Source organism: Furipterus horrens, unplaced genomic scaffold (genome assembly GCF_987537825.1).
Source record: "Furipterus horrens unplaced genomic scaffold, mFurHor1.1.pri manual_scaffold_5, whole genome shotgun sequence".
NCBI lineage: Eukaryota > Metazoa > Chordata > Mammalia > Chiroptera > Furipteridae > Furipterus > Furipterus horrens.
The window spans coordinates 137,317,652-137,344,920 of record NW_028327175.1 but is presented as its reverse complement, the minus strand read 5'-3'; the positions used below and the strand labels follow the sequence as shown (position 1 = coordinate 137,344,920).

The 27,269-nt window shown below is 39.3% G+C and overlaps 1 protein-coding gene across 1 annotated transcript in view; it reads left to right on the top strand.

The window, feature by feature from the left end:
* LOC150009946 (cytochrome P450 2C19-like) overlaps positions 1–27,269 on the top strand; it is a 49,291-nt gene that overhangs the window by 19,012 nt on the left and 3,010 nt on the right. The window contains exons 4-7 of the mRNA XM_090277934.1: positions 6,547–6,707; positions 7,875–8,051; positions 16,724–16,865; positions 22,500–22,687. Coding sequence (XP_090134060.1) covers positions 6,547–6,707; positions 7,875–8,051; positions 16,724–16,865; positions 22,500–22,687 — 668 coding nt within the window. The remainder of the gene's footprint in view (positions 1–6,546; positions 6,708–7,874; positions 8,052–16,723; positions 16,866–22,499; positions 22,688–27,269) is intronic.

The following is a 27,269-nucleotide window of genomic DNA, read 5'->3' as shown; positions in this document are numbered from 1 at the left end:
TATCCAGCAAAGCTATCATTTAGAATGGAAGGGCAGATGAAGCGCTTCCCAGACAAGGTAAAGCTAAAAGAGTTCATCATCACCAAGTCATTATTATATGAAATGTCAAAAGGACTTACTTAAGAAAAAGATCAAACCTATGAACACTAAAATGACAACAAACTCACAACTATCAACAACTGAATCTAAAAAATAAAAACATAATTCAACTAAGCAAACCAGAATAGAAACAGAACCATAGGTATGCGGATCATTTGGAGCGTTATCAGCTGGGAGGGGGAAAGGGGAGAAATGGGGATATGGTGCAGGGATTAAGAAGCATAATTGGTTGGTACAAAATAGATATGGGGAAGTTAAGAATAATATAGGAAAGAGTGAAGCCAAAGACCTTATATGCATGACCCATGGACATGAACTAAGGGGGGGTGGGATTGCTGACAGGGAAGTGGGGTACTGGGCATAGGGGAGCAAAGGGGAGAAAAACTGGAACTACTGTAACAACATAATAAAATATACTTAAAAAAATCAGCTTTTGTTTTCATTGACCTTCTATATTGTGTATTTAGACCCTATTTTGTTTATTTCTGCTCTGATCTTTATTTAACTTCCTTCCTTCTACTCACTTTAGGCTTTTTTTGTTGTTTTCCTTTTTTTTTTTAAGTGTAAAGTTAGATTGTTTGAGTATTTTCTTTTTCTTTTCTTTTCTTTTTTTTTTTTTTTGAGATAGGCCTGTAATGCTATGAATTTCTCTCAGGGTTTGTTTGTTGTGTACCATAGACTTTGTGTTATTTTGTTGTCATTTTCTTTTGTTTCAATGTATCTTTTGATTTTTTTAAAAAGTATATTTAATTGACTCTCTATCTTTCACCTTTGGCATCTCAATCATTATGTGTCCTGGTGTGGTCTCCTCTGGGTCCAACTTGCCCGGGACACTCTGTGCTTCCCAGACCTGTATGTCCATCTCCTTCACATAATTTGGGAAGTTTTCCTTGTTTTCTTTCAATTCTTGCTTCCTCATTCTGCACTGGTTGACTGTTCTTTTCTTCCTTATGTTCCAAATCATTGATTTGAACCCCGGTTTCCTTCCCTTCTCTATTGGTTTTGTGTGGATTTTCCTTTGTTTCACTTGGCATAGCCTTCACTTCTTCTTTTATGCATTTGCCGTACTCAAGCATATCTGTCAAGCCTGTGAGCATCTTTATCATCAGTGTTTTAAAGTCTGTGTGTTAGGTTGGCTATCTCCTCATCACTTAGTTCTCCCACTGGAACCTTGGTCTGTTCCCCCTTTTGGGCCATATTTCTCTGTCTCCTCATTCTTACAGGCTCCTGTGTTTGTTTGCCTCCACATCCCAGGTAGAGTTGCCACTCCTGTTACATTGAAAGGGGTGGAGCCTTAGGGACTGATCAGTGCAAGGGGACCTGTTTCACCACGTTGTGGCGCTGTATGTGGGGAAGGGGTCGGAGAGGGAACAATGCCGCTTGTCCAGCATTCACAACTTTTCCAGGCACCCCTCCCACTTCCGCACCGGACTGGCGCCCCTTTAGCTGCTGCCCTGGCTGTTTTTCCTAGAGTGGGTGGGTCTGTGGATGTTCTAGGACCATGGGGGCTCTTTAAACAAGCGGACTCTGCTGAGAGATGAGCAGTTTCTGCCTCCACTGCAACCCTCACTGGTCTGCACAGTCAGAAGCAATGAGGCTTGATTTTCCCTGGTCCTGGGACCATGAGCTGCTAGGTCCGGTGAGGAGCTGCGAACACTCCCCAGGTGTCTCTCCTGACTTTAAAACGTGTGACTGCCACTGCTGCTGCTGCTGTTGCTGCGACTGCTGCCGTCACACTGCGTCCTCTCTGCTCCGGCTCCGCCCTTCCTACCTGTCTGGATGAGTATTTCTTCTTTATATCTTTGTTTGCTGGACCTCCATTTAGTTTGACTTTCTGGAACTTCTGGTTGTTTTTAGTTTTGAGGTAGTTGTATTCGTTTTAGTTGTGGAGGGAGACACAAGGTGTCTGTCTACGCCTCCATCTTGGCTGGAAGTCCTTGATTTCTTCCTTGATCTTGTTGTTAACCCATTCATTGTTTACTAACAATTATTTGGCCTCCATGTCTTTGTGTGTTTTCTATTCTTTTTTTCTTGTGACTGATTTCTGGTATCATACCATTATGCTCATAGAAGGTGCTTGATGTGAGTTCAATCTTCTTAAATTTATTGAGACTTGTTTTTTATCCTAACTTGTGGTCTATCCTAGAAAAATATTCCATGGTACTTGAAAAGAATGTATACCCTGATGCTTTGGGGTAAGTTATCTGAAGATATCAATTAAATCCATTTGATCTATTTTCATTTAAGGCTACTGTTTTTATGTTGATTTTCTGCCTGGAGAGTCTATCCATTGATGTCAATGGGGTGTTAAAATCCCCTACTATGACTGTTGATCTCCCTTTATGTCTATCAAAATTTTCTTTATGTATTTAGTGCTCCTGTGTTGGGTGCATAAATATTACAAGGTTTATATCCTTTTGTTGGATTGCTCTGTATACCATTATGTAGTGTTCTTCTTTGTCTCTTACTATAGACTTTGTTTTAAAGTCTATTTTGTCAGATATAAGTATTACTTTTTTTTCACTTCTTTTTGCATGAAATATCTTTTTCTGTCACTTGACTTTTAGTCTCTGTCTATCTTTCATTCTGAGGTGGGTCTCTTGTAGACAGCAAATATATGGGTCTTGTTTTCTTATCCATTCATCTACCTACCCTCTTTTGATTGGCACATTTAAGCCATTTACATATAAAGTGATTATTGATAGGTAAGTATTTATAGCCATTTTATTTTTTTAACTGTTTCCCTGGTTTTTTGATCCTCTTCTTTTTCTTCTTAAAAAAGACCCATTAACACTTCTTGTAATAGTGGCTTGGTGGTAACAACTCTCTTAGCTTTTTTTTTCTGGAAAGCTATTTATTTCTCCTTCAATTTTAAATGATGGCCTTCCTGGATAAAGAACTGTTGGTTGTAGGTCCTTGTTTTTCCTCAGTTTGAATATTTTATGCCTATCCCATCTGGTGTCAAAAAATTTTGTTGAGAAATCAGTTGTTGGTCTTATGGGAGCTCCCCTGTATGTAACTAATTTTCTTCTGCTGCTTTTAAGATTCTCTTTTTGTCTTTAACCTTTGCCATTTTAATTATGATGTGTCTTGGCAGAGGCCTCGTTGGGTTCATCTGTCTGTGATTCTCTGTACTTCCTGGACTTGTGTGTCTTTTTCTTCAGCAGGTTAGTGAACTTTTCAGTCATTATTTTATTTTAAAAGATTTTATTTATTTATTTATTTATTTATTTATTTATTTAGGGTTAGGGAGGGAGAAAGAGAAGAAGAGAAACACCAATGTGTGAGAGAAATATCAATCAGTTGCTTCTGACATGCACCCCAAACAGGGATCAGGCCTACAACTCAGGCATATGCCCTGATGGGGAATCAAGCAGCGACCTTTTACTTTGTGGGATGACACTCAATCGAGTGAGCCATGTTGCTCAGGGTTCAGTCATTTTTTCTCCAAATGGGTTCTCAATGACTTCCTCTCTCTCTCCTCCTTCTGGTACCCCTATGATGTGGTGTGCTTTGTGCTTCACGTTATACCAAAAGTCCCTTAAGTTATCATTATTTAAAATTTGTTTTTTCATTTTGCTTCTCTGGGTGTTTTTTTCTACCTTGTCTTCCAAGTCACCAATTCAATCCTCTGCTTCATCCAACCTACTGTTTATTCCTTCCAATGTATTCTTTATTTCAGAGATTGTATTCTTCATTTCTGACTGGTTCTTTTTTTACGGTTTCTATGTCTTTGTTCATGCTGTTGTAGTTCTAACTAAATTCCTTAAGCATCTTTATAACAATTTTTTGAACTCTATATCTGATAAATTGCTTACCTAATTTCATTTAACTTTTTCTGAAGATTACTCTTATTCTTTTATTTGGGTCATATTTCTTTGTCTATTTGGCTGCCTCTTTGTGTTTGTTTCTATCTTTTAGGTAGAACTTCTATGACTCCCAGTGGCACAATTTCCTTGATTACATGAGCTGGGTGGCCCTTCTTTGGGTTATGTGAACCCTTGTGTTGTAATTGAGTTTTGGTTGCTATTGACCTATTTGTACATGAGGTTGACTCTTAGGCTGGTTGACTGTGAGAATCAATTCCAACCATAGTGTATGAGCTGCTGTGCAGGTGCTGACCACATGAAGCAGAATTCACCTCAGTGAGGTCTGGTGCCTGCTGAGATCTCTCTTTGAATATGCCATTTGTGAAGCTAATTGGATCCTGATCAGATGTTGCTTGAAGCTGGCCACTGTGTGTGTTGGTTCTGCGGCCTTTTGGGAGAGACTCTGGTGTAGGCCAATTACAGATGCTGCCTGTCACTGGCCCTGGGCAACCTGTTTCAGGGTATAAAGTGATCTATAGTTTGGGGCTTCCTCTGCTGGGCCTAGGTGTGTGTGGAAAGGACCAAACTGTGCACCAAGACAGGTTTTTGCCAGTACTGAGCTTGGCTGCAGGTCAGAAAAAGTCCTAAGTCATCCCAAGATCTGCGTCTGCCTGCCAGCTGCCACTTAGGCTCAGTGACTAAAAGAGTCTTTAGCAGTACAAGAAGTAGTTTCTCAGTAAGTCACTAGGTAAGAGTGAGTGGTGTTCCCTAGATCGATACAGATTGAAACTCGGTGACAGTGCTGGGTATGAGACCACTCAGCAAACGTCCCAGGGAAGTCTAGCTGCCACCTTCTGGGAATTTTCACACCTTTGTGTTATGGCAGAGTATCAGGGAGTTGTCAGAGTGATGCCAGTAGAATTTATCAGGACCAAACAGACCAAGATTTGGCCATGTGAAGTGTGGGCTTGGCACTGATCTGGCATGCAAGGGACACATGGACCCTGTCCTGAAGCCACACAATTCAGTTTGTCTCATATTCTGGCAGGTAACCAATCTCAGCAGAGCAGGGACTCTGGGAGTTGGGAGGATGGGCCTAGTAGATCTCCTGTGAGGGGAAGGTGCCAGTCAGGTTCATGGGAAAGTGGAGGGGGGTGGCCCTGACCCCAAAGCCACTAACTGAGTCACTGACATCCCCTGAGTCTTCCCAAGCTTCTACATCCTGACCCAGGCAGCTGACTTCTCACCTGGGTAAAACTCCTCAGGGTGGGGTGACAGGTAGTCCAGAAAGTGGAGCTATTGCTTCAACCAAGAATGATGATGTCTGCAGTGTGGGAGAGGGACTCAGCACAGAAACCCTGGAGACTATTCATTCAGCTCTGTCCCCAGAGCCACAAATTCCAGTCTCTCCTCACACAACTCTAGTCCTCTTCACCCTCCTTCCACTGGAGCCCAGGGTGAGTGGCTGAAATGAGATTTTGTGTGTTGGCCATTTAAGTGGGCACCTGTGTCTCTAGCAGACTCCTGACGCCCTCTGATGGACAGATTCCCTGATGATTTTCACTGCCAGATGTTATGTGGGTGCCTCTTCCTGGCTTGGTGCTCTGGGATGGAGAGTCTGATTTAGGGTCGAGACCCCATACTTCTCCAGGAGAACCTTGAGCTGAGATATCCCTCTAAAAATTCATCTGCCGCTTATGGGAATGGGTCAGCCCTTTTCACATCTCTGCCCTTGCCACCAGTCTTGATGTCACTTCTGTAAATCCTTGGTTATATGACTTCTCTTCAGCTAATTTTCAGTTAGTTATTCAGGTAAATTGCTCTATATTTCAGCTGTAATTCCAGTTTGGTCCTGGGAGGAGGTGAGTATAGTAATCACTACTCCACTGCCATCTTGAAATAAAAGATGAAAAAAACTCCATTTATCAATTTACATTCTTTTGTTTCTCTTACTTGGGGTTTATGTTTGAAATAAAATTTCTCATTTTATTTTTATTTTATACAAAAAATCCTTTTTATAGTAATTGTACACTTGAATTAGTTTTTCTTGTCATACAACATGAGTGCTTCCTGCTTTTTTACTGACTTCTTCAAATACATGAATTCACTCACAATCTCCCTTTACATGAATTCACCCAGTCTCCCTCTCTTTAGCTTTCCCTATGTTGCTTTTACACCTGATTCTTTCGACTATTCATTATACATAAAATATTTTCATCTCCCTATTGTTTTTCTGTATCAGCACTTAATTTTTACAGATTTTGCAGACAAATGATTTTCAGCACTGATAACTTTAATTATGAAATGATATAAAAATGGCCTCTTTAATTTTTTCTTTCTTTCTCTTTTCCTCCAAATTAGCAGGCAGCTTGGATGAAAGGGTACAAATAAAGGCAGTGGATGTTAAGTGAGTATTTTTCAGAAAACCATTATTTGACTAGCTAGGTTGAAATAGAATACTCAGGTTAAGGTAAAAATGATGTATTGCATTTATGCATGTTGAATATTTTTCTGTTAAGGAATTTGTTGGGAAGAATTACTCTAAAGTTTCTAAAATTACCTTTACCTGTTATTTCATAAACTAAGTGTTTCATATGTATATTTTAATGGTGTTTTGAAATTGTTTCTGATTCTTTAGCATCACCCTGTGATCCCACTTTTATCCTGAGCTGTGCTCCCTGCAATGTGATCTGCTCCATTGTTCTCCAGAATCATTTTGATTATAAAGATCATAATTTTCTAAACATGATGGAAATGTTGGATGAGAATGTCAGGATTCTGAGTTCTCCATGGATACAGGTGAGGACAAGATTGTTTCTTCCCAAGGAATCCTTTATGCTCTTTTCTCAACATCCAAATCTCTATATTTATTAAGCTGTGAAGTGAATGGGGGGACACCACAGTCCATTCCAGAGCTCAGCATCATCAAGTGCTTATCTGGGAAATCTGGCTGAGCCCTGTAATGATAGACTGGAAAAGGCCTGTCTAGAATATAGAACTGGAATTCAATCCCACTGACCCTGTCTAGTGGATGTTCCACTAAATTGCAAAGTCTAATTTCCCATAACGTATTTTTTAACTTTCCCAAAACAAGCCTATAGCACATTTTTGTTCTCCTCAAAGGGCTTCCATTACCCACAAGTCTTGTCATCTAATCAACACTTAGTGGCTTCTTCAGTACATTAGTTGGCATTTAAGAAGAAAGAGAATTTCTCCTTCAAGAAGGGAGGCTATTTGGGACCACAGATGCTATTAGGGAACACTAATGAGGGTAGAGTATTTGATGCTTCAGTTGGCATCTAAATGACAAGGTAATTATTTTGGGGTGGTGGTGATACAATGATTGGTTATATAGTGTATGAACCATAAACAAACATCACAATTTTACCCTGTGCTGAGATGACATGTTCTGTAGTCTGCAAAAACGGTAATGATGTCATCTTAGAGACGTCACTTAACTGCTCTGGTACACAGTTATTTTATACATAAAATGTTGAGTTGTGTTTCATGATCTCGTCAGGACCCTCCCAGCTCTAAAATACTGACTTGATGTCTGAGGCTACTAGACAAATAGAAACAGTAGGGACTAGTTTTGTGTGCTATGTCAGTTTGCCCAAACTCCCTTCCACTCTGTTGTCATTTACAAAATGTGAATCTTAGTATTTCACGCGATTCCATATTTCAAGATTGTAGGGAAGAATTGATGTAAAAAATGAGAGAATCAATATACAGATGTTTTAATGCTATAAACATAATGTATGAGTATAGGAAATGATTATCATCTTTGACCCCTCATCAAAACTGTCTCCTCAAGTACACCTATCAGTGTAGAGAATTACTTATTTATTTAAAAAATTCATATTCCATTAATATTTACAGTACAGTTTCTAACCAGGACTTAGCATCAGTATATGTCTTAATTAAGTGTTTTTATCTAATAAACTATCATTTTCTTTTCTCTTCAAGGTCTGCAATAATTACCCTGCTCTTCTTGACTATTTCCCAGGGAGTCATAACAAATTATTTAAAAATATTGCTCATTTAAAAAGTTATATTATGGAGAAAGCAAGGGAACATCAAGCATCCCTGGACATTAACAATCCTCGGGACTTTATTGATTATTTCCTGATCAAAATGGAGCAGGTAAACTGTTAACAAGAGCTCAGTGATTTGACTGCTTGTGCATCTTGTGGTTCATTGACTATTTTCTGTATTTACCAGCGATATTTCAAGAGGTAGGCAAGTAATTCTGACAAGCATTTTAAAGACATAGTGTGCATGAATCTACACTAAAGATTATGGAAGATATAATATTAAATTGTTAAATAATAAGTCAATTGTTATGTAAGTAGATTACATTAATCCTAGGGGTTTTTTGGTACTAATGATCTACCTGAGGAGAGACAGAATGACACTGCAGGTCACATGGAAACAATTATAAACATTAGAAAATACAAAATAGCATAATGTGAAGAGGGAGCTGATCATTGCACACAATGTATAAGAGAATGGAAAAGACTGGCTTAACCAGCTGGGCTTCCTGCATGTCTAGCAGTTGGAAATAAATCTTAATACATTTACAGTGAAGGACTGAGGAAAGAATTTCAGATGGGTGAATGGTGGATATAGAGGTGCAGAGGACGTGGTGAAAAATGGGTGGATGGAAGAAAGAAGCCTGAATTGAGTGTAAAATTAAATGAAATGGCACAGGAATGAAGTTGGAGGGTGGTATTGGTAAGCATGAACCCTGTACCATTTGTTGAAAAGACTATTTTTCCCACATGAATTGCCTCGGCATCCTCATCAAAAATCAATTCATTGATAATGTGATGGTGTATTTGTTCAATCGCAATTCTATTTCAATAATCAATGTATCAATTTTTATGCCAGTAGCACACTATCTGGTAGTCTTCATTACTAGGTTTTTGGTAACTTTTGAAATCATGAAGTGGGAGTCCTCCAACGTTGTTGTTTTTCAAGATTTATTAGCTATTTTAGGTCCCTTGAGTTTCCATATGAATTTTAAAATAAATTTGTCAGGTTCTGCGAAAAAAACCAGTGGGATTTTTTTAGGGATTGCATTAAATTTGTAGATCAATTCATGGTGTTACCTACCATTTTAAGAATTGAGGTAAAAAAAAAATACCATACAATTAACCATTTTAAAGTATACAATTTAGTGGTATTTAGTACATTCCGCAATATTGTCCAATAACTAGCTTTCCCTAATTTCAAAACTTTTCCATCACTCTGCAAAAACATACCACATCCATTAAATGATCACTGCCCATTCCTCCTACCCCATCATCTGTTAACCTGTAATCTGCTTTATGTCTCTCTGGATTAGTTACTGAAATGTCACATTAAAAGAACTCAGGGCATTGTGACCTTTTGTTTATGGATTGTTTCACTTAGCATAATATTTCAGAGGTTCATCAACGTTTATCCATCATCTATTGATGGACATTTGTGTTGTGTGCATATTTCTTCATGGACTTGTTTTCATTTTTGTTGGCTACATTTCTAGGAAAGGAGTTGATGGTACATACAGTAATTTTATGTTTAACATTTGAAGAACAGCAGAACTTTTCCACTGTGACTGCAGCATTTACGGTCCCAGCAGCAGTATATGAATAGGGTTCCAATTTCCAACATAGTCACCAATATTTATTTTCTTTTTTCTTTTTGGTAATTTTTAAAGCTATTCTGGTTAATATAAAGTTGTAATTCATGGTTTTGATTTGCATTTCCTTGATGACCAATGATGTTGAACATATTTTCCTGTGCTGTTACCATTTGTATATCTTCTTTGGAGAAATGTCATTCAAGTACTTTGCCTTTTAAACATTGGGTTCCTTGTCTTTGCTGTAGAGCTGTAAGAGTTGTTTATGTATTTTGGGCATTAAACCCTTATACATATGTGAAAGGCAAATATTTCTCCCATTCTGTAGATCGTCATTTCACATTCTTGATTACAGTAGCCCCTCTCTATATTGCAGTTCACTTATCGCGGCCTCACTGTAACGTGGGATTTTTAAAAATATTATATTTAACTATTTATCATGGATTTTTCACTATATCATGGGATTTTGTGGTACTGTATACATATGTTGTTAAAGTTACATAGGTTTAAGAGTGTAGAATAAATGTAAGGTTCTTACTTCACAGGGGTGTCTAGAATGTAATATCCACTATAAGTGAGGGAATACTGTATATCCTTTGATGCACAACCTTTTTTCATTTTTATGAAGTCTGATTTCTATGTTTTTTTCTTTTGTTTCTTTGGTGTCAAATCTAAGAATCTATTGCCAAGCCTGAATTTGTAAAGATTTACCCCGTATTTTTGTCTAAGAGTTTTATAGGTTTAGTTCTCATACTTAAGTTTTTTGTCTATTTTGATTTATATTTCGCATATGGAGTGAAGGACAGATCCAAATTCATCCATTTCCATGTGGTTATCCTCTTGTTCCAGCATCATTTGTTGAAGAGACTCTTCTTATGAATTAAATGGTCTTGGCACCCTGTTGAAAATAAATTGGTCATAGGTGTGTTAGTTTATATCTAGATTTCAATTCTATTTCTGTGGTCTTGTCTTCTGTCTTCTTGCCAGAAGTTTGTTGTTTTGATTATGGAAGCTTTGTAGTAAGTTTTCAAATTGGGAAGTTGAGTCCTTCTCCTATAGTTCTGTATGAATTGGGAGGATGGATTTTTCCATTACTGAAAAGGTCCTTTGAAATTTTTTTTTTTCAGATTTAATGTGTTTTATTGATTAAAATATTACATTTGTGCCAATTTCCCTTCCCTCTGCTCCCCTCCACCCGGTGGCCCCCCTCCCTCCAGTTGTCCCCCCCTTTTAGATTATGTCCATTAGTTGTGCATACAGTTCCTCCCAATCTCTCTCCGTCTATTCCATTCCCTCCTACCATGATCCCCAATTCCTATATCATCTCCCTCCCTCTCCCCACTCCCCCTCCCTGTTGACCTCCCCCCACTATGCTTCCCTTACCCACAGTTCCTTTTCCACTCTCGTTGCCTGTTTCGTTTGCCTTTGTTTCATCTCCCTAGCTTCTGTTTTTTAAACCAGTCCCTTTAACATCTCATATAACAGTGGTTTGGATCTAATGAACTCTTTCAGTTTTATTTTGTCCTGGAAACACTTTCTCTGTCCTTCTATTCTGAATGACAATTCCGCTGGATAGAGTATTCGTGGTTGTAGGTTTTGGATTTTCATTACTTTGAATATTTCTTGCCAGTCCCTTCTTGCCTGTAGTGTTTCCCTTGAGAAGTCAGCTGATAGTCTAATTGGGACCCCTTTGTACATAATTCTTTTCTTCTCTCTTGCTGCTTTTAAGATTCTCTCTTTATCCTTAATTTTTGACATTTTGATTATAATGTGTCTTGGAGTGGTTCTCCCTGGGTCCAGTCTCTTGGGAACTCTCCTTGCTTCCTGGACCTGCATGTCTATTCCCTTCCCCAAGTCTGGGAAGTTCTCCTTTATTATATTTTCACTCAATTTTTCAAGTTCTAGTTCATCTTCCTCATTCTCTGGCAAACCAATGATTCTTATGTTGGGCCTTTTATAGCTGTCCCAGAGGTTTCTGATCCTCTCATTGTTGCTTTCTATTTCCTCTCGCTGCATTGGTTGACTGCTTGTTCCTTCTCCATATTCCAGTTTGTTGAAATGAACTCTGGATTCCTCACCATCTGTCTCGTATGTGGTTTTGTTCCTTTCGTTATGAAAGTTTTTCGCTTCTTTCATATCTTTTTCCTGCTCTTTTGTGAATTCTGTAAGCCACCTGATAACAATGGCCCAGAACTGAGCCTCTGACAGGTTTCTTATCTGTTCATCTGTCAGGTTCTCTATCTGCTGTCTGGTGAGTTGTGCCACCGGGATCTCTATATTTGTCTGCCACATTTTGACAGATGCGTTTTGTTTTCCTGGGCTGGCTGTCGGGGGCAGTGCCTGTGTACGCGTCACAAATCAGCGACCGGCCGGCGCCTGCCTGTCCCCGACCTATTTCGCAGCCCTGTGGTGCTTTCTGTGGGGGCGGGGGTCCAAGATGGATTCACACAGTTATTCAGCTAGGAGACCGGGATCCGTCCTCCCGCCCCCCTGGGCCTCACTGTTCAAGGCGATGCTGTGGCTGCTCTCCCCAGCGCCCGGAGTCGCGCACCGGCAGGGGCTTGATTGGAGTCACGCACGCCAGGGGCTTGATTGCCTCCGGGATTTTTCGCCACCCCGCCCGCCGCTCCGCAAACAGCTTTGCCTTCTTTAACTCTTACCTGCCCAAATGGCACCGCTGGTTTATAACTTCATATGTTGGGCTTCCGTGTAGTTTTATTTTCTGGAATTTCTAGTTATCCTTTGTTTTGAAGTAGTTGTATTCCTCTATAGTTGTAGAGGAAGACCTAGCGTGTCCGTCTAAGCCTCCATCTTGGCCGGAAGTCCGGTCCTTTGAAATTTTAATGGGGATGGATTGAACCTTTATATAGTTTCGGGGAGTATTATCATCTTATCAATGTTTAACCTTCCATTACTTGTATATGGGATGGTTTTTCATTTATTACTCATTTTGTTCAATAATGGTATTAGTTTTCAATGTACAAGCCTTTCACCTCTTTACTTATTTCTACCAAATAAAATTTTGTTTGTCTACAAATAAAAGAAAAGCTATTAAAAAATGGCTTTAACAAATAGTGGGTTTATTGACCTCACATAAAATGAGTTTTGTGATGTGTCAGTGCAGGGACAGTGCAGATGACCCGAAACATCAAAAAGTCAAATACTTTCCAATTCTCTTCACCCATATTTAATCTTTAAGCCTCACTTTGTGATTAAATCCTCTCACCCCAAGATGATGTCTATTCTACTTCACATCTTTGTTTTGCTTAAGAAGGAGGAAATAGAAAAGTTATATTAATAGGCTTCTGCTTATATCTCAGTGTAATAACTAGGCTGCGTGGCTAACCTACCTGCAAAAGAGGTGATGCACGGAGTGTTCAGGCAAGTGAGGGATAAGGCAGCAGAAAATGATGCTTGTGTCAACTAAGTTACAGTCTCTTGACATCCATATAGCTATTTTTTCTAAATTTTCACCTTGCAGTTAACATGTTGGCTTAACTTTATAATGATGTGACTTATTTTGGATTAACTGTAATTCTAATAAATTAATTTGTTAATTTCTTCATTACTCCATTGTATGCTCATGTCCCCTTTGTCAAATATTAATTGACTGTAGAGACATTGGTTTATTCTGGGCTCTCTATTCTGTTCCATTGATCTATGTGTCTGTTCTTATGCCAGTACCAGATGGTTTTGATTATAATGGCCTTGTAGTATAGTTTGATATTGGGTATTGTGATCCCTCCTACTTTGTTCTTCTTTCTTAAGATTGCTGAGGCTATTCAGGGTCTTTTTTGGTTCCATATAAATTTTTGAAATATTTGTTCTAGATCTGTGAAATATGCCATTGATATCTTAATTGGGATTGCATTAAATCTAGAGATTTCTTTGGGTAGTATGGATATTTTGATGATGTTAATTCTTCTAATCCATGAGCTCAGTATATACTTCCATTTATTTGTATTTTTCTTAATTTCTTCCTTCAGTGTTCTATAGTTTTTCAAGTACAGGTCTTTTACCTCCTTGGTTAAATTTATTCCTAGGTACTTTATTTTCTTGTTGCATAGTAAATGAGATATTTTTCCTAGTTTCTCTTATTAATATTTTATTGTTGGCATACAAAAATGCCATCGATTTCTGAATAATGAGTCTGTATCCTGCTATTTTGCCAAATTCACTTATTAGGTCGAGTAGTTTTTTGGTGGCGACTTTAGTGTTTTCTTTCTTTTTTTTTTTTTTTTAATATGTTTTATTGATTATGCTGTTACAGCTGTCCCAATCTCTTTTCCCTCTGTTCCCCTCCACCCAGTGACTCCTCCTTACAGTTGCTCCCCCCCTTAGTCCATGCCCATTGGTTGTGCATCTAGTTCTTCTCAACATCTTGCTGATTACTTCACTCCCTCCTACTATGTTTCTTAGTTCCTGCATCATCTTCTTCCCTTTCCCCCCTTCCCCCTCACTGCTGACATCCCCCCAATATGCTCCCCATACCTATAATATTTTTTCCATTCTCGTTGCCTATTTAGTTTGCCTTTGTTTCGATTCCCTAGCTTCTGTTGTTGGTTGTTGTGATACAGTTTTCATTTTAATGTTCATAGTTTTGATCCTCCTTCTTCTAAACCAGTCCCTTTAACACCTCATATAACAGTGGTTTGGGTCTAATGAACTCCTTCAGTTTTACTTTGTCCTGGAAGCACTTTCTCTGCCCTTCTATTCTGAATGACAGCTTTGCTGGATAGAGTAATCGTGACTGTAGGTTTTTGCTTTTCATTTCTTTGAATATTTCTTGCCAGTCCCTTCTTGCCTGAAGAGTCTCTTTTGAGAAATCAGCTGATAGTCTAATTGGAACCCCTTTGTGCATAATTCTCTTCTTCTGTCTTGCTGCTTTTAAGATTCTCTCTTTATCCTTAATTTTTGACATTTTGATTATAATGTGTCTTGGTGTGGTTCTCCCTGGGTCCAGTTTATTTGGAACTCTCTGTGCTTCCTGGACCTGTAAGTCTATTTTCTTCCCCAAGTTAGGGAAGTTCTGCTTCATTATTTTTTCATATAATTTTTCAATTTCTAGTTCTTCTTCGTCACCTTCTGACAACCCTATAATTCGGATGTTTGCTCTCTTATAGTTGTCCCAGAGGTTTCTGAGCTTCTTCTAATTTTCCTCACTTTTTGTTTCCTCTTTCTGCACTGGTTGACTGTTTGTTCCTTCCCTGTGTTCAGATTTGTTGGTTTGATCCCTGGTTTTCCTTCCCTCACCACTTGTTTCATATGTGTTTTTGTTCATTTCAGCAGGACTAGCCTGCCTTCCTTCCCCGTCTTGATTAGGTCCTGCTGTTATTTCTGTAAGCTGTCTTATAACCATAGCTCTGAACTGAGCCTCAGAAAGGTTATCTAGCTGTTCGTCTGTTAATTCATCCATTTGCTTTCTGGTCAGCTGTATGATTGGGATCTCTATCATTATCCCTGCCACCCTGACAAGTTTGTTTACCTATCCTTATTGGGCAGGGATGTCACACCTCCTACACTATCAGGGGCAGAACCCTGTGCACTCATCACTGCCCAGCGACCCTTCTCACCACACTGTGGTGCTTTGTGTGGGGGCGGGGGTCCAAGATGGATTCCTGCCATTCTCTCTCTGCTGAGAGACCGGGAGCCTCCTCCTCCGTCCCCACACCCTCTGGGCTTCACAGTCTGAGGCAATGGGGGTCTGCCTTCCCCAGCTTTGGAATCACGAGCTGACGGGTCTGGTCTGCAGCCAGAGGTGCTCCCCAGACGCTTCTCGCCTCCCCTTAAATACGGGTGTCTGCTTATCGCAGTCCCACCGCCCGTCGCTGCAGCTGCTGCCACCAGCACAGCTTGACCTCTCTGCCCTGGCTTTGCCCCTCCTACCCGTCTGGGCGAGCACCACTTGCTTATAACTTCATATGTTGGACTTCCATGAGGCTTTATTTTCTGGAACTTCTGGTTATTTCTGGTTTTGCGGTAGTTGTAGTCCTTCTTAGTTGTGGAGGGAGATGGAGCGTGTCAGTCTAGGCCTCCATCTTGGCTGGAAGTCTTTATAGTGTTTTCTGTGTATTATATACTATCATGTCGTCTGCAAATAATAACAGTTTTACTTCCTTCCTTCCAATTTGTATGCTTTATTTCTTTATCTTGTCTGAATGGCCATCATTAATAAATCAACAAACAAGTGCTGGCAAAGATGCAGAGAAAAGGGAATCCTAGAGCATTGTTGGTGGAAATGCAGACTGGTGAAGCCACTGTGGAAAACAATAAGGAATTTCTTCAAAAAACTAAAAATGGAACTGCCTTTTGACCCAGCAATTCCACTGCTGGGAATATACCCTAAATATCCCGAGTCACAGATTCAAAAGAACTATGCACTCCTATGTTCATAGCGGCACTATTTACAATAGCCAAGTATCAGAAGCAGCCTAAGTGCCCATCAGTAAATGAGTGAATCAAAAAACTGTGGTACATTTACACAATGGAATACAGCAGAAACAAAGAAAGAACTCCTACCATTTACGGCAGCATGGATCGAACTGGAGAATATTATGCTAAGTGAAATAAGCCAAACTGTTAGAGACAGATACTGTATGATCTCACCTATAATAAGAATCTAATGAACAAAATAAACTAACACACAAAATAGAACCACAGGCAAGGACACATGGATCAGACTGAAAGTGACTAGATGGAATGGAGGAGTGGGGAGAGGGATAACGTTGGAAAGAAGGATAAAGGACTAGACAAAGAACATGTATGAATGATCCAGACATGGACAACAGTGTGGGAATTGACTATGGGAGTGGGGAGAGTGGGATGGGCAGAGGAGGGAAAACTGAGACAACTGTAATAGAATAACAATAAAAAATGATTTAAACAGAAACCTAATGAACAAAACAAAGACACAAAATAGAAACAGGCATGTAAACAAAGAACAGACTGACAGTAACCAGAGGGGAGGTGGGAGGGGGAAAATGGGGAAAAGAAGCGGGAGGGTCTAGTCAAGGAACTAATGTAAATGACCCATGGTCATGGACAACAGGGTGGCGATTGATGATGGGAGTGGAGGGAGGCGGCGAAGAGAGAGCAAGGGGGGGGGGGAATGAGACAACTGTAATAGAAAAATAATTAAAATTTTTTAAAAATGATTTTTTTAATATTAAAAATTTCTTCACACTATTCCTAGGAAAAGCGCAATCCACAGCCAGTGTTTACTTTGGAAAACCTGGCAGTCACTGTAGCTGATCTCTTTGGAGCTGGAACAGAAACAACAAGTACCACCCTGAGATACACTCTCCTGGTCCTGCTGAAGCACCCAGAAGTCTTAGGTATGCTGGACATGGTGGGAGGGGTGAATTTCAGAAAAGGCATGGGCAAGTGCATTCCACCTTGTTTCTCTTAAGAAAGTGTCATTATTAAAATTTTTCTTTGACCTCCTTAATTTTCCAGGTTTAAAGAAGGGATAATAATAGGACATCTTTCTATAACACAGGTGGATGACTGAGAGGAGTGAAAACACTGGGAAGTAGCAAAAGGAATAAAGCAGTGTCTGGATTTCACAGGAGGTTATCTGTGACAGGCACAGCCAGCATGAATTCACTGGGACAGCATTTTTAAAAATCCTTACCTGAGGATTTTTTTAAAAATTGATTTTAGAGAGACAAAGAGAGAGAGAGAGAGAAATCTCTATGTGAGAAAAACATTGATTGGTTGCCTCCTACACACAGCCCCACTGGGGAGTGAACCCACAAGCTTTTGGTATACAAGACGACACTCCAACCAACTGAGCCACTGGCCAGGGCAGGGACTGCATTTTTTTTTTTTTTTTAATGAAAAGGCTACTCACTTTGAACAGTAGGTATGTTTTTGCAGAGATCTCTCCTCATTCTGAAAATGCAGGATTCTAATGGAAACTCTCCTTACTGAAGCATAAGTTAAAATCCAAGAGATTTAATGAGGCTGTCTAATTTCCACAGTCTAGAAAATGTTTCAAAAATTTAGATTCACAAGAATAGTGTTACTATTTAGGCTTAAGATGTTGTGTAGCCCTGGCTGGTACGGCTCTGTTGGTTGGAGCATTATCCTGTAGGTGGAAAGATTGCAGGGTCAATTCACACTCAGGCCACACACCAAGGTTGTGGGTTTGATCCCCAGTCAGGTCACACTTGAGAGGGCAATCAATTAATGTTTCTCTCTCTTTCCCTTCCTTTCTCTCTAAAAACAATTTTTAAAAAATGTACTTGGGTGAGGATTTAAAAAAAGGATGCTGCATAAAGGAATTTTTTTTTTATTTCAGAAATCTGTTTCCAGAATGGTGTTGATTGCCAAAATAAGAATTTGGGAGGAGGGGTCGATAATTTGATCTTTTACAAAGCACTTTATGTTAGAAATTTACTTTTAAAGAGTTATGGTAATGCATAGCAATTTAGAAATATATATTATTTTGTCCTGGGTCAAAATCTCATTAAAATGATCATAACCTATTACAAATGAGAATTAGTCTTTTAAAGCTGGATTAGAGGAAGTCAGGAAACAGCCAACAAATTTTCAACAAATTTCTGAAACCCAGAGAGCATATTGAAAGGAGATAATGAATTCAATAAGAGGATAAAATTGTAACCTCAGCGTCTGAAGAGGAAGTTATATGATGAGGAAGTTTTTGTGTCCCTACATCTCTATAAGTTTTGGTGTTTAGAATAACCAAATGTCAAAGGAAGTAGAGGTACCAACAGGCTGAAAAAGGTAGCTATCCCTGCCCAGGTTTCTTTGACAACTCCTTTTATCAGGTAACTGTTTTTTCCCAATACAATGAGGGAGGTTTACTCTATAGAGAGATGAAACCTAACAGGCTCTACACTCAGCAACATTGACAATGACAGGGAAAGAGTGAGGAGTAGGGCTGAAAAGAAAGGTTAGGTAAGAATCTCTTTCTTGATCCACTCATTTACTGATGGGCACTTAGGCTGTTTCTGGCACTTGGCTATTGTAAATAGTGCTGCTATGAACATAGGGTTGCATAGGTTCTCTTGAATTGATGTTTCAGGATTCTTTGGGTATAATCCTAGCAGTGGAATCGCAGGATCAAAAGGCAGTTCCACTTTTAGTTTTTTGAGGAAATTCATATTGTTTGCCACAGTAGCTTCACCAGTCTGCATTCCCACCAACAGTGCACTAGGGTTTCCTTTTCTCCACATCCTTGACAGCACTTGTTTGTTGATTTATTAATGATAGCTATCCTGACACGTGTGAGGTGATATCTCATTATGGTACATTTATACAATGGAATACCACACAGCTGAAAGAAAGAAGGAACTCCTATCTTTTTCAACAGCATGGATGGAACTGGAGACTATTATGCTAAGTGAAATAAGCCAGTCAGTGAAAGACAAATACCGTATGATCTCACCTGTAAGAGGAATCTAATGAACAAAATAAAGTAACGAACAAAATAGAACCACAGGCTTGAAAACATGGAACAGACTGACAGTGACCACAGGGTGGGGAGGGAGATAATGGTGGAAAGAAAGGGAAGGAACCAGTCAAAGAACATGTATGAATGAACCATGGGACAACAGTGTGGGACTTGACTGAAGGAGCAGAGGAGAGGGAGGGGAGGACAATGGCAAAGGAGGAAAAATTGGGACAACTGTAATAGAATAACAATTTTAAAATGATTTAAAAACCCCTTTTTTGAATTCAGAGACTTAGCTTCTTTCTCCATCCTGCTTCCTAAAACTCAGCAGTCAGATTAAAAAACAAACAAACAAACAAAAAAACTCCATAGAGTGAACAGCTAGCTCTGGTGGAAAGACCTCCGTAGTTTGCCACATAGGTAGAAAATTCTCTTATCACATATATCAGTGTGAATGAAATAAAAACATTCCACCCAAGACACAGGGTCATAGCATTTCAGACACCAGGATTAAAAAGAAAATCACAAAAACGTCCAGAGAGATACATCATGTCATGTGTAAGGATGATTCAGAACATCATCAGAATTCTCAAAAGCAACTGTCAAATTGTGTATGAATTAAAGGAGTTTATCCTCAGACCTGTACATTTGACAGAAACTTTACCCCTTATTTTCTCTTTTCATCCAAATGTTTGATGTCATGTCAGAGGAAGCCATGGGCTCAAGGATCAGGGGTGTTCAAAGGAGAATGAAATCAGCAGGGAGGTTGCCAACACCAGCCTGGAAAATATCAACTTCAAAATGATTAGGGGGATAATGCAGGTGTGAGAGGAGACACCAAGTACAAGAAAAGTGATTGATGATCTGAGATTTCTTAATAATAGGGAAGTCATTATTAGAAGGTAGAAACATTGACTCAGTATTTAGAAATAATTAAAATTAAGATATAGAAATTCATGAATTGAATGAAAGAATCATGGTTAAGTCCAAGAAAGTGCCAAAAGTGAAACACAATCATAGACTGTTTCTATAGTCAGAATGGTGTTAAAATGTGATCTAACTAGATTGAGGGAAATGGAGTAAGGGGAATCGTGTGTGTGTTCATGCGTATTCTGCATAAGGTGGAATTGGAGAAATAAATTCTCACCTCCCATACCAGGAAATTGGATAATGTCTAAAAATAGGTAAGTAAGAAATAGAAATAGAGGACTTCCGGCCAAGATGGAGGCCTAGGCTGACACCCTCCATCTCCCTCCACGACTAAGAAGGACTACAACTACCGCAAAACCAGAAATAACCAGAAGTTCCAGAAAATAAAGCCCCATGGAAGTTCAACATATGAAGTTATAAGCAAGTGGTGCTCGTCCGGACGGGTAGGAGGGGCAAAGCCAGGGCAGAGAGGTCAAGCTGTGCTGGTGGCAGCAGCTGCAGCGACGGGCGGCGGGACTGCGATAAGCAGACACCCGTATTTAAGGGGAGGCGAGAAGCGTCTGGGGAGCACCCCTGGCTGCAGACCAGACCCGTCAGCTCGTGGTTCCAATGCCGGGGAAGGCAGACCTCCATTGCCTCAGACTGTGAAGCCCAGAGGGCGTGGGGACGGAGGAGGAGGCTCCCAGTCTCTCAGCAGAGAGAGAATGGCAGGAATCCATCTTGGACCCCCGCCCCCACACAAAGCACCACAGTGTGGTGAAAAGGGTCGCTGGGCAGTGATGAGTGCACAGGGTTCTGCCCCTGATAGTGTAGGAGGTGTGACATCCCCGCCCAATAAGGATAGGTAAACAAACTTGTCAGGGTGGCAGGGATAATGATAGAGATCCCAATCACACAGCTGACCAGAAAGCAAATGCATGAATTAACAGACAAACAGCTAGATAACCTTTCTGAGGCTCAGTTCAGAGCTATGGTTATAAGACAGCTTACAGAAATAACAGCGGGACCTAATCAAGACGGGGAAGGAAGGCAGGCTAGTCCTGCTGAAATGAACAAAAACACATATGAAACAAGTGGTGAGGGAAGGAAAACCAGGGATCAAACCAACAAATCCGAACATAGGGAAGGAACAGTCAACCAGTGCAGAAAGAGGAAACAAAAAGTGAGGAAAATTAGAAGAAGCTCAGAAACCTCTGGGACAACTAACTATAAGAGAGCAAACATCCGAATTATATGGTTGTCAGAAGGTGACGAAGAAGAACTAGAAATTGAAAAATTATATGAAAAAATAATGAAGCAGAACTTCCCTAACTTGGGGAAGAAAATAGACTTACAGGTCCAGGAAGCACAGAGAGTTCCAAATAAACTGGACCCAGGGAGAACCACACCAAGACACATTATAATCAAAATGTCAAAAATTAAGGATAAAGAGAGAATCTTAAAAGCAGCAAGACAGAAGAAGAGAATTATGCACAAAGGGGTTCCAATTAGACTATCAGCTGATTTCTCAAAAGAGACTCTTCAGGCAAGAAGGGACTGGCAAGAAATATTCAAAGAAATGAAAAGCAAAAACCTACAGTCACGATTACTCTATCCAGCAAAGCTGTCATTCAGAATAGAAGGGCAGAGAAAGTGCTTCCAGGACAAAGTAAAACTGAAGGAGTTCATTAGACCCAAACCACTGTTATATGAGGTGTTAAAGGGACTGGTTTAGAAGAAGGAGGGTCAAAACTATGAACATTAAAATGAAAACTGTATCACAACAACCAACAACAGAAGCTAGGGAATCGAAACAAAGGCAAACTAAATAGGCAACGAGAATGGGAAAAGAATTATAGGTATCGGGAACATATAGGGGGAGGTCAGTGGGAAGGGGGAAGGGGGCAAAGGGAAGGAGATGATGCAGGGATTAAGAAGCATAATTGGAGGGAGCAGAGTAGATAGGAAGATGTGGAAAAGAACTATATGCAAAACCAATGGGCATAGACTAAGGGGGTGGGGACAACTGGAGGGAGGGGAGTCACTGGGTGGAGGAGAAGAGAGGGAAAAGAGATTGGGACAACTGTAACAGCATAATCAATAAAATATATATTAAAAAAGAAATATAAATAGAGTCATTGTTTAGAAATAGAACATACATTTCAGAAGAAACTACTAGAATGTTCAAATTGGTAACACTGGCACGTTTGGAGAATGAAGAATGTACCTTTACAAATTGTACACAACACACAAATATACAAAACATAATTGTAATTTAATTTTTCAATCTACATGTTATTTTATATAAAATTAATATTTGAGTGCCTGTTTTTCTTTCTGTAAGAACTGTAATTTCTTGACTTATATTCAGTTTATGTTTTGAAACACTTCATCATTTTTGTTTATGTTATCATATATGCTGATATATAGGTATGAACTGATATATCTTAAGCCTAGCTTGTAGGAGAGTTATATATATCTACTCTGGCAATTTCTCTATGTCTAGGTGTATTTCTGAGCATATAACTGATGCTTATAATGGTGTTGAGACACCTTCGTAGTGCTTCATGTTCCCTGGATTAGCATGTAAATCTTGTACACATTTTTCTCCTTTTCTGTCAATCTTACTGCTGTCTTACAGCTAAGGTCCAGGAAGAGATTGACCGTGTGGTTGGCAGAGACCGGAGCCCCTGCATGCAGGACAGGAGCCGCATGCCCTACCTGGATGCCATGGTGCACGAGACCCAGAGATACATTGACCTCATCCCCAACAACCTGCCCCATGCGGTGACTCGTGACATTAAATTCAGAAACTATCTCATCCCTAAGGTAAGATTTGTTTCTCTTATACTGACCTCAGTGGTCTTGAAGTTCCCATTTTCACAGTACAGTTTTCATCCTCCACCAACACAAGGTGAGAGGAGTGCAAAAATCCAACGTGGCAGCTTGACAGGCTCTGTGTGGTTTCGTTTAGACTATAAACCTTTATAACAGGTTTGGACATCTGGCACTGTATGTCTTCTAAATTTGTTCTGTTTTGTTTGTTTGTTTGTTTATTTATCTTTAGAGAGCGAGAAAGAGAGGGAGAGAAACATTGATGTGAAAGAGAAACTTCGATTGGTTACCTACACGCCCCGACCAGGGACCAAACCTGCAACCCAGGCATGTGCCCTGACCAGGAATCACACCAGCAAACTTTTGCTTTGCAAGATGATGCCCAACCAACTGAGCCATGCCAGTCAGGGCTCTTATGCTTCTTTAATATTGTTTGGCTAATCTTAGCTGCTTACATTTCTAAACCAACGTTAGTGTTAATTTGTCAGTTTACCAAAACAATCTGGTGGGATTTTTATCAGGGTGATATCACATCAGTTTGGAAAGTCTTAACTGACATCATGACACACTGAATCTTTCAGTTGATAGATATGGTATATATGATCCTAACTGGGGCTTGGAGGCTTTTCAAAATTTCTTAATAATTTTTTTAATATGTTGGGCATTGGCTTGCAAATCTTTTTTTTTAAGTATATTTAATTGATTATGTTGTTACAGTAGTTCCAATTTCTTTTCCCTTTGCTCCCCTCCCTCCAGGAATCCCAGCCCCCTTAGTTCATGTCCATGGGTAGTGCATATAAGTTCTTTGGCTTCACTCTTTCCTGTATTATTCTTAATTTCCCCCTTTCTATTTTGTACCAATCAATTATGCTTCCTAGTCTCTGTACTATTTCCCCATTTCTTCCCCTTACCCTCCCAGCTGATAACCGTGCAAAGGATCCCCATATCTTTGATTCTGTTTCTGTTCTGCTTGTTTGTTTTGTTTGATTTTGTTTTTATTTTTTATTTTCTGTTGTTGATAGTTGTGAGTTTCTTGTCATTTTAATGTTCATAGTGTTGGTCTTCTTTTTCTTAAATAAGCCCCTTTAACATTTCATATAACAATGGCTTGGTGATGATGAACTCCTTTAGCTTGACCTTGTATGGGAAGCACTTTATCTGCCCTTCCATTCTAAATGATAGCTTTGCTGGATAGAGTAGTCTTGGTCCTAGGTTTTTGCTTTTCATCACATTGAATATTTCTTGCCAGTCCCTTCTTGCCTGCAAAATTTCTTTTGAGAAACTAGCTGATAGTCTTATAGGATTCTCTTCTTTTCTTTTGCTGCTTTTAAGATTCTCTCTTTATCTTGAACCTTTGGCATTTTAATTATAATGTGTCTTGTTGTGGTCCTCTTTGGGTCTAGCTTCTTTGGGACTCTCTGTGCTTCCTGGACTTGTATGTCTATTTCCTTTGCCAAATTTGGGAAGTTTTCCTTCATTACTTTTTCACATAAGCTTTTGATTTCTTGCTCTTCTTCTTATCCTCCTGGTACCCCTATGATTCAGATGTTGGCACATTTAAAGTTGTCCCAGAGGTTCCTAAGCCTCTCCTCATTTTTTAAAATTCTTGTTTCCTTATTCTGTACTGGTTGACTTTTTTTTCCCCTTATGTTCCAAATCATTGATTTGAACCCTGGTTTCCTTCCCTTCACCATTGGTTTTGTGTGGATTTTCCTTCATTTAATTTAGCATAGCCTTCAATTCTTTCCTTATGCATTTGCCATACTTAAGCATATCTGTCAAGCCTGTGAGCATCTTTATCACTGGTATTTTGAACTCTACATCTGTTAGGTTGGCTATCTCCTTGTTTGTTAGGTTGGCTATCTCCTCGTCACTTAGTTCTCCCACTGGAACCTTGATCCATTCCCTCTTTTGGGCCAACTTCTCTTTCTTCTTATCTTGACAGGCTCCTGTGTTTGTTTGCCTCTGTGGCTTAGGTAGAGCTGTCGCACCTGCTACATTTAAGGGGTGGAGCCTTAGGTATGCATCAGTACAGGCAACCCATTTCGCCATGTTGTGGCGCTGTGGTGACAAGAGAGGGGTCTGAGAGGGAACAATTCCACTTGCTCAGCACTTGCCCCTTTTCCAGGCACTTCTCCTACTTTCATATGGGTCTGGCACCTCTCTAGCTATTGCTGTTGCCCTGGTTGTCGTTCCCAGAGTGGGTGGGTCTGCAGACGTTCTAGGACCGTGGGGGCCCTTTAAACAAGTGAACTCTGCTGAGAGACTGGCAGTTTCTGCCTCTACCCTACCCCTCAGTGGTTTACACAGTCAGAAGCAATGAGGCTTTATTTTTTTTTGGCGCCGGAATCGTGAGCTGTGTGGTCTAGTCTCGTGCTGAGAGTGCTCCCCAGGTGTCCCTCTCGACTTTTTTAAATGTTTGACTGCACTTTCTGCTGACCTGCTACTGGTGCTGCTGCTGCCACCACAACGCGTCCTTTCTGCCCTGGCTCTGCCCCTCCTACCTGTCTGGATGATTATTTGTTCTTAATATCTTCGTTTGCTGGACTTCCATGCATCTCGATTTTCTGGAACTTCTGGTTGTCTCTAGTTTTGAGGTAGTTGTATTCCTTCTTAGTTGTGGAGGGAGACACAGCATATCTGTCTAGGCCTCCATCTTGGCCAGAAGTCCAGCTTGCAAATCTTTTGTTTGCTTTTTCATAGATACTTAATATTACTATTATTATTGTAAAATTTTAAATTCCTTTTCCATTTTTAAAATCTGGTTCTTGGAACTATAATTGATATTATTTTGGTGGCCTTTTTGTAGCAATCTTGATAAATTTAAAATCATTGCTGATAATTTTTCTCTAGGTTAATCTGCAAATTCTACGTATATTATCCTGCTCTCTGGCTTAACACTTTGAATGCCGTGTGTAATTCGAAATTTGGATCAACATGAGAAAAAATTACATTGATATATAACCTGAGGTACAAAAAAAGAGAACAAAACATAAAATATGAATTATTCCATTGTTATTTCCATTTATAGCCATCGAAAAAAGAGTCACTGGGAGCGACACTGGCACTCAAAGGGTCAATGTACTTGTTTCATTCTTATTTTATTTCTTATTTTCAGGAAAGTGGACGTTTAACACCTCACTATTAAGAATGATGTTTTATGTATATTTTGGTAAATATTCTTTATGAGACTAGGAAGTTGACAATTAATTTGTATATAATATTTTCATACCAATTTTCTGCATCTTTTGGAATCGTATATTGGCCTCACTTTTCCTACTCAATGTACATACTCTAAGTATATATACTCAGCTGGATTTGATTTGTTACATATTGTTCAGGACTTTTGTAGTTATACTGATATGAAATTATTGGTCTGCAATTATTCCTCTTCAAAATTTTGTCATATTTCTGATATCAAGGTAATGCTGGCCTCATAAAAGCAGTTGAGAAATGTCCCTGTATGTGGGCTTATTTTGATTGTCTTCTTCTGTTCTTTTTGTGGCCAGTTAGCTGTGTCTTTGAAATGTGCAGCTTATTTTTAGCCAATGTCTAGGACTATCAATAGAACACTTTGCAATGATGTGAGGTTGATTTGTGCTTTTTATTTTTGGGTGCTAATTAAAGAATATTTGTCAGAACAGGGTCTCAAATATTTACCCTTATCTATTTCTAAAACTTTATAGTTTTAGCGCTTGCATTTAGATTATTGATCCATTCAGGTAAATTTTTACTTACAGTGTGAAGTACTGGTCACGCTTCCTTTCTTTTTTATTTAATTTTATTTCATTTTATTGTTGTTCTATTATAGTTGTTCCTATTTTCCCCCATTGCTCTCCCCTGCCCTTTCTCCACTCCCATAGTTAATCCTTACCCTGTTGTCTGTGTCCATGGGGCATTTATACCTGTTTCTTAACTAGACCCTTCCCCTGATTTCTCCCAGTCACTGCCAGTTTGTTCCTTATTTCTACATCTCTGGTTCTGTTTTGCTCATTTGTTTGTTTTGTTCTTTATGAGTATCCAATTATTTGAGCAACACGATGAAAACATATTTTTTTTTTTTCTATCATAAAGAAAAATTTCATATATTGTTTAAAAACATACAAGGGTGCCCTGGCTGGGTGGCTCAGTTGGCTGAAGAGTCATCCCAAACATCATAAAGTTGTGGGTTTTATTCCCAGTGAGGATGTGTATGGGAACAAGTGATCAATGTTTCTCTCTTACACCGATGTTTCTCTCTCCATCTATCTCACTCTCTTCCCCTCTCTCTCAAAATCAGCTTAGAAATATCCACACATGAGTATTGATATATATATGTATATACAAGGGAATACTCTTAAAACTAGAGTTACAAATCTTTTATATGATAAACTTAGAGGAGGGAATTCTCCCCCAACTTTGCATGACAAAAAAACTTTTAATCTAAAAACACATGCATATATATAATATATAAATTTGTATATAGATTTACTTTCATATTTATCTACTTTCATATTTATCTATTTATCAATCAATACCTCACTATTTCAGTATACTTATCCTAGTAACAATTTTTATATACAGAAAAGTAATATCA